The 7,982-nt window shown below is 50.4% G+C and overlaps 2 protein-coding genes across 2 annotated transcripts in view; both read right to left on the bottom strand.

Moving 5' to 3' along the window:
- Positions 1–7,982, bottom strand: part of LOC100549543 (transcription factor E2-alpha) — a 28,665-nt gene that overhangs the window by 15,654 nt on the left and 5,029 nt on the right. Inside the window, exon 3 of the mRNA XM_031557085.1 lies at positions 4,693–4,694. Coding sequence (XP_031412945.1) covers positions 4,693–4,694 — 2 coding nt within the window. The remainder of the gene's footprint in view (positions 1–4,692; positions 4,695–7,982) is intronic.
- LOC100549801 (cytochrome b-c1 complex subunit 10) lies at positions 3,572–5,873 on the bottom strand. The gene is made up of 3 exons (XM_003213225.3): positions 5,802–5,873; positions 5,045–5,184; positions 3,572–3,831 (listed from the first exon to the last, which is right to left on the bottom strand). Exons 1-2 carry the CDS (start codon positions 5,849–5,851, stop codon positions 5,064–5,066), a joined length of 171 nt encoding a protein of 56 aa, XP_003213273.1. The 5' UTR covers positions 5,852–5,873; the 3' UTR covers positions 3,572–3,831; positions 5,045–5,063.

Here is a 7,982-nt window from a genome sequence, read left to right as displayed (position 1 = left end):
CCCCACATCCCACCCCACTTATCTCTAGGGATAGGGGGGTGGGTGGGTGGTGGTGCCCTCGGTGGGCTGTAAGAGGACACAGATGCTGGATAACCGCTTAGGAAGCGAGGCTATAAATGTTCTGGATAGAACCACCATAGCACAGGGTATGGATGGACCACCATAAATGGGCCATGCAGGGATTGGGGAATAAATGGGCTGTGAACGGGTTAACAAAGGTGTGAGCCCATGGGTGAGCTGTGAAGGATGCAGGGCGTGGATGGGCTATCGTGAATGTAAGGTATGGCCCCGTGGACAGGCTGTAAAGGACAGGGGTGATGAATGAACCACCAACGTGGGTGTGGATGGGCCACCAAGGACATGGATCCATGCAGGACATGGGAGCGAATGGGCAACCATTGGTGTGGCCCCATGGATAAACCATGAAGGATTTAGGGTATGGAATGGCCATGGGATGAGGGTATGGAGGGTCATCAACGTGGCCCCATGGACAGATTGTAAAGGATAGGTGTGATGGATGAACCACCAACGTGGGTGTGGATGGGCCACCAAAGACATGGATCCATGCAGGACACGGGGAGTGAATGGGCCAACAATGGTGTGGATAAACCACGCAGGATGTAGAGCATGGAATGGCCACCAGGAACATGGGGTACGGAAGGGCCACCAAGGACATTTATCCGTGCGGGACTTGGGGAGTGAGTGGGCCACCAAGGACGTGACACCATGGATAGGCTGTGCAGCCATGAAAGGCCACCAAGAGTGTGGCCCCACGGACAAGTCATGAAGGATGTGGGGAGTGAAGGGTCCACAAAGGCATGACCTCACAGACAGACTGTGCAGGACATGGAGACTGAATGGGCCACCAAGAACATGGGGCATGGATGGGACATCAAAAGTAGAACCTCACGGACGAGCCATGCATGATAGAAGGCACGGATGAGTCACCAAGGATGTGGGGATACGGATGGCCATGCAGGACATGGATGGGCCACTGAGGACATGGACCCCACAAACACGCTGTGCAGGACAGCCTGACATGGAGCTTCTTCAGCCTGTTGGATCTCCCAGCTTTTCCTTTGGCTCACAGCTGTGCAAAAAAAGCCATTGTTGTTTTACTTAAGAAAAAAAGACACAAGAAAAACGTGGCTCATTGGTTTCAAACGAACGCAGCAGGGAACATGAGGAAGGATGTGAGATGTGCGTTGGGGGCGAGAGGAAACCCGGTCCTGCATGCACAGGGTGCAGGGGGAGAAGCTCACAACGACTTCAGAGGGGTGGCTGTGCCCATGGGTGCAGGGCTGCAGTTGCTCATACAGGAAGAATTTTCTATTTCAGACACCTGGCACTGGAGATTGCCTCTTTAATCAGCGCAGAGCTCGCATTCCACATCACCAGGGTTGTTTCTGCTGGTTTGTGTTTGTCTCCTTCTGGATGAACACTCAGGAAGCATCTTGCTCTCCTATCGTTATTCCCTGCAATCTCGAGCACACAAAGCTCTGACCACCACCACTGATCAAAACCGCATCATTTTTCATAAACCTACTTCCCCTTTTCCCACTGCTCTTTTCCCCCTCTCATCACAACAAAGCACTCGGACTGAAACACAGCTTCTCCACCAAGAATAAAGGTTGGTGGACAAGCCATGCACAGGAACTGAGGCACGGCATTCCCAAATTTGCTCTTTTTCAGCACAGCAAATGGGGAAATGAGGAAGAGAAGCTGGTGGCAGCGAGGCTGCTGTGCTGGAAGCAGAGCCTGAAGCCCACAGCCCTGTGTACAGCAACTAACTGGCTCTCAATGGCATTTTATTTAACAACAAACTGCACAAGATGGGGAGTAATCGTGGCGCAGGTGGGGATGGAGATACTGACCTGGAGATACCAACCTGCTTAATGCCCACCAAACTGCAAGTAAGAGCAGCTGGAAAATGACTTTTTTCCTGCAGGAAGAGGCTACGGAAAGGAAGACGTTTATCCTCCTGGGACAGCACGAAAAGTTTGGGCAGTAACTCTGGAACTCGAGTGGAAAACATTCTGGCGTTCCTTTGGAAACGCTGCTGAGGTGCAGAGGATGGAGTGCGCAGATCTGAGCACGCTGGGCTCCAGGCGATCATCCATCGCACGCGCCGGGTTTCTGCTCAGCCCTGCGCTGCGCTGCGCCCTCTAGCGGAGCTCTCCTGCTTGTGACACGGGAGCTTCCTCTGGCAGCTCTTTGTCTGACACCGATTTCTTCCTACGTGCACGTGTGACATCAGTTCGTTCTGGAAAATAATTAACTGTTTGAAAAGAGGCGATGAGTGGATATTTAAAACTAGAAAGATCACCCCTGCTAATCAGTAATTACTCGGATTTTAACAGAAGTTTGTCTGAGAACACAAGGATGTTTCTACTGGAGGATTTCTGCAGAATGCTTGCTCTTGTGGAAGGAGAAATACCAGAAATGACATTAGCAAGAGGCTAATCCTAGGGTTAATTACAGACAAAACCATCATTTGAAAAGCAGCAGAAAACACAAGCAGCTGAACCATCGCCAAAGGGTAAACAAATCCAAAGTCCATACGTTCCTTGCCCTGCCTGCCTGTGCATTCAGCTGGGATTTTGAATGTGCTTCTCTCTTTTAAGTACCTCCCACTGCAATCCGCTGTGCCTAACAGCACTGCTGCTGCTGGGTCCTTGCTGATGACAACTCTCTCTCATCCTGGAGAACTCAGGGCCATGGGGGAGCAGAGCGAAGCAGGGATGAGGCCCCACTCCAGCCCTTCTGAAGGCTTCTCTCAGCAGCAGGAAGAGGATCAGCCGCCCACGGGACGAGCCCAAACTAGGTCAGGACTGAAGGCAGCAGCAGCAGCACGTTATGCCCATCGTGTCCAGGCATGCTGAGCAGGTAAAAGCACAGACTGACTGCTCGGGTCTGATCTTACCACGGTGATGACGTATGGGCTCATTAACTTCCACTTTCAGGGCAGTTTGGGTGAGAATGGATCAACATCTCCGTGTGCAGCACAGGGCTACGATGCCAGAATTTCACAGTGCCTTCACCTTTCAGAGACAGCCTGGAGTTCAGGCTGCAGCCAGCGAGGTGACAGTCAGCCATCCCACCACAGCCTTCAGTAGCACCCTACTGGACTGAGTTTTGTACAGGAAAATAATTGATTTTCCCCATACAGCTAATTATCAGCTGCTGCGTTTGTGCTGGAGCAGTTATTCTGTTAGGCAGTTGAAGTATCCTGCTGAGTGACACCATTTAGCCAGATTTTACAACAGTATTCCACTTACAACTCCGAAGCCTTCAACCCTAAACGCAACACCCAAGCAGCACCATCACTACAACCAAGATAAAATCCTCCCTAAAGAGATGCTGCTGAGCTAGGAATCAGCACCTTGCTAAGAGTAGTTCAAAAACTACAGCAGCATGAACAGGAGTGAGCAACAGCTACAGCAGTTGGTGCCTGAGGAAACTGCACAGGAAACAAAGCAAACCTGTGCACACCCTCCTTGGGGCACGTGCTAAACAAGCTGCAGACACAACAAAAAACGTGGACAAAGAAGGTAAAACAGCAACACCAACATATTGTTCACTTGGTTTATTTTGTACATCAGCTTCATAAATTACTTGCATTAGGCCAAGATCAGCTGTGGAAAGGATCAGGAGAGCACGAGGCAGGCTGTGTGTGAAGCAGAACGTTCACAACCAAGTGTTCACAAGTGTTTGTGGCAGAGTTAGGGACACCACAGCCTCTTGTAGAATCTGTACTGAGCATTTCAAGTTCACCTCAAAGCAGGGTTCTCAGCAGAAGGCTCCAAAACACTCAATCCAGCAATACATTTCCTACAACAAACACAAAGCAGTCATTAAGAGGCACTTCCTGCAAAGTATAGCAGCCAACACTACAGACAGATGTCAATAAACCTCTAATAATACCCAGAAACAAATTTCTGCTACAGAAGCCAACACCAGAATGGAGGCCTTTATGTCTCTTTCAAAGGAACCAGAGGCCACCACAGAAACATCCTTCTTCTCTACAGCAATATGCTGTGCATAAGTATCTGGAGAAAGCAATATTCTTACTTGAAAACAGAGAACATAAGCTGTGCTCTCAGGAATGCATCCATGTTCCCACTGCTGGCTGAGGTAATCTTTAAGCAAAGAAAACCCTTCCTGTGTGGCTTAATTGATCCTGCATGATCTGAGGGCTTTTCCTCAGTCTTTTCCTCTCAGTGTCTTTAAAATAAAGCAAAAAATTCATAAATTTTACATCTGCAGCAAGGAATAGCATAGAATCATAGAAGGGAATATAGAATAAAGTGGTTCTAAGCCTGCTTACCACCTGTGTGTGCATTTAGAGGCTCAGCAGAAGGTACTACTTGCTGCTTTAGCTCTATGGATGGTCAGTCTTATAAGACTCAGAACAGCACATTCCATATGTAATTTAAAAGGATTGGGGAGAACACACTGAGAAAGCCAATTTTCCAATTACTTTTAGTACTCTGTAGCCAGCACTGAAAGCTTAGCTTATTTTTGATGATTACACAGAAGAGAAAGGCATCTGAATAGATCTAACAACAAAGTCTTGACCTTTAAGCCAGCGTAGCTAAGATTAGAAGTAAATGGATCTGCTTGAAGTCCTCATTTACCCCAGAGGGCTCAACTTCACTTCTCAAGAACCAAAGCACACTGTGGAAAATACACCGCTAACAAAATAACCACTTGAAAATGATATTCTTGGTTGTATTTCAACCTTCTGAAACCCTGTGAAGCGCTGCCTGTTAAAAATCAGCAACAACAGAGAACAAAACACTGAATCATCAAAATAAGGAATACTGTTTTGGACCTGGAGGAACAGGACAACACATCAGTCATCCCTGGAGGCATTCAAGGCCAGGCTGGATGTGGCTCTGGGCAGCCTGGGCTGGTGGTTGGTGACCCTGCACATAGCAGGGGGTTGGAACTGGATGAGCACTGTGGTCCTTTTCAACCCAGGCCATTCTATGATCACATCCAGGCAGCTCTACAACTCCAGCTCACAGCTGCATAAACCAACCTGACTGTCAGAGGGAAGCTCAGTCTTCAGTTTTATACTTCCCACTGATGTAGGGGACGTACTGAAGGATGAGTTTCCAGTCTGTGATCCATATCAAACCGGTGCCAGCTACACCACCCCATGTAACGAGGGTGGGAGTCCTAAAGAAGAGACAGAAAAGGTGAACAGCTTTAATTCTCCCCCGGGAAAGGTTTGGCAAAAGTTGAGGGAGGGGAGATTGAGGTTGGATGTCAGGGGGAAATCCTTTACAGAGAGAGGGGTGAGGTGCTGGAACAGCTGCCCAGAGAGGCTGTGGATGCCCCGTCCATCCCTGGAGGTGTTCAAGGCCAGGTTGGATGGGGCCCTGGGCAGCCTGGGCTGGTGTGAAATGTGGAGGTTGGCGGCCCTGCGTGTGGCAGGGGGTTGGAGATCTGTGATCCTTCCAACCTGGGCCATTCTATGATTCTGTGATCTGGGAAATTCATCACAGACAAGAACTATCTTGGCAGAAACCTTGAAGGAACTCCATGTCCACAGAAGACAGCGTCCAGAACAGCCAAGATGTTGCACAGCAAAGGTTTGAAGTGCTTTTATTTAAAGGAGACACTTAAAAAGGACCTTCAAGCCCAGCTGGTAGCCCTCCCATAAGGAGACACAGAGCTGTGGAGCAGCTGCGCTCCCTTCAGGGGGGAAAAGAACCACCCGAAGCCCCTTCCCTTCACACACCCCATCTCCTCCCTCAGCCCAAGGCGCAGCCTCGACCCAGCCCGGCGCTCACCAGTTCTGCAGGAGCTGAACGTAACGCGGCCCCACCAACTTGGCCAGCATCGCGCAGCCTCAAAGTCACCCGCACTGCGCATGCGCCAACGCGACGCCGAGCGTCGAAGGACCCCGGGGCTGTCCGGGGCGCTGCCTGAGCGCAGCCGTGTTGTCATGGCAACTGGCCTACCTCCTTCATCCCGAGTAGGCCTGTGGCCTGTAAGAGGGGGATGTAAATCACAGAATCACAGAATGGCCCAGGTTGGAAGGGACCTCAAGGATCATGAACACCCCTGCTGCAGACAGGGCTGACAACCTCCACAGTTAACACCAGCCCAGGCTGCCCAGGGCCCCATCCAATCTGGCCTTGAACACCTCCAGGGATGGATGGGGCATCCGCAGCCTCTCTGGGCAGCTGTTCCAGCACCTCACTACTCTCTCTGTAAAGAATTTCCCCCTGACATCCAACCTCAATCTCCCCTCCCTCAACTTCCAACCATTTCCCCTTGTCCTGCTGTTATCTAGCCTTTCAAAGAGTTGATTCCCCTCCTGTTTGTAGGCTCCCTTTAGGTATTAAAGGCTGCAATGAGGTCACCCTGCAGCCTTCTTTTCTCCAGGCTGAACAAGCCCAGCTCCCTCAGCCTGTCTTCCTAGGGGCAGGGGTTGTGGCTGTCCTCACAGAGCTGCGGGGTTGTAGATTAGGCCCTGACCCTTGAGAGATGAGCCTGAGGGGCCAGGCCTGCCCTCACAGCTGTGCAGGGGCTCTGTGGCTCTGCTGCAGTGAGGAGGGAGGCTGTGGGGCTGTCCACACGTTGCACAGTGAGAGCTGAGGTGGTGTGGCTGTTCTTGTGGTGGAAGGGGAGCACAGGCCCTGAGGGCTGGCCCTATCCCTGCACAAGAGCAGAAGTGTGGGATGTTGGTCCTGTCCCCATGCTGGAGGAGGGAGGTGACCCCTGGGACCTGGCACTGCGTCCAGATGTGGAGTCCTCAATACAAGAGAGGCATGGACCTGTTGGAGCGCAACCAGAGAGAACCAAAAAAATCATAGAATCATAGAATGGCCTGGGTTGAAAAGGACTACAACGATCATCTAGTTTCAACCCCTTGCTATGTGCAGGGTCACCAACCACCAGCCCAAGCTGCCCAGAGCCACATCCAGCCTGGCCTTGAATGCCTCCAGGGATGGGGCATCCACAACCTTCTTGGGCAACCTGTTCCAGTGCCTCACCACCCTCTGTGTGAAAAACTTTCTCCTAATATCTAATCTAATTTTCCCCTCTCTTAGTTTGAAACCATTTCCCCTTGTCCTATCGCTATCCACCCTTGTAAAAATGATGTTTGGGATGGAACAGCTCTTGTGAGGATGAGTTGAGAGCTGGGGCTGTGCAGCCTGCAAAAGAGAAGGCTCCAGGGAGAGCTGAGAGTGGCCTGTCAGTACCTAAAGGGGCTGTAAGAAACAAGAGGATGGTTTTTAGCAGGGCCTGTGTGATAGGACAAGGGGAACAGGGCTTTGACTAAAAGAGAGGAGATTTGGAGTGGATATAAGGAAAAAAAAAAATTATGAAAAGGGCAGTAAAGCACTGACATAGGCTGCCCAAAGAGGTTCCATCCTTCAGACACCCAAGGGCAAGGGATGGGGCTCTGAGCACTGATGGAGCTGTGGGTGTCACTGCTCAGTGGAGGGAGTGGGACCAGATGGCCTTTAGAGGTCCCTTCCAACTCAAACCATTCTACAATTCTAACTGAATCTCATGCAAAAAAAAACCAAAACAACAACAACAAAAAAAAAACCAACAGCCTGTTGTTGTTGTTGTTATTTTTCTCACCAGAATTATTTCATCAGCACTTTGCATGATCGACTTCAACCACCGCATTTCACACTGACAGTTTGACTTTTTCTCCAGCAGGGTGACGCAGGTTACCGAACCATGCTGACTTTTGGGTTCATTTCTGCCCGCTGTTTCCCCAGTGCCCACGCACCAGCTGGTGCAGGAGGAAGTCAGACAGAGCTGTGGGGCGCACATTCCTGCAGGAAGCTGCTGCTTTTGTCACCACCACTGCGGTGATGGAGGGAGAGAGCCTGGCGAGAAGAATCTATGCAGGTTTTTCTTTTTTAATGTTGTTTGAGCTCAGTGTCTTGGAGTCATGCAAATGCAAGGCAGACACAGCTCTCAATTTGCAATGAAAGTTTCCTAGATGA

This window comes from Meleagris gallopavo, chromosome 30, assembly GCF_000146605.3.
Source record: "Meleagris gallopavo isolate NT-WF06-2002-E0010 breed Aviagen turkey brand Nicholas breeding stock chromosome 30, Turkey_5.1, whole genome shotgun sequence".
Lineage (NCBI taxonomy): Eukaryota > Metazoa > Chordata > Aves > Galliformes > Phasianidae > Meleagris > Meleagris gallopavo.
The sequence above is the reverse complement of the archived record's forward strand: the minus strand, read 5'-3'. Positions and strand labels throughout refer to the sequence as shown.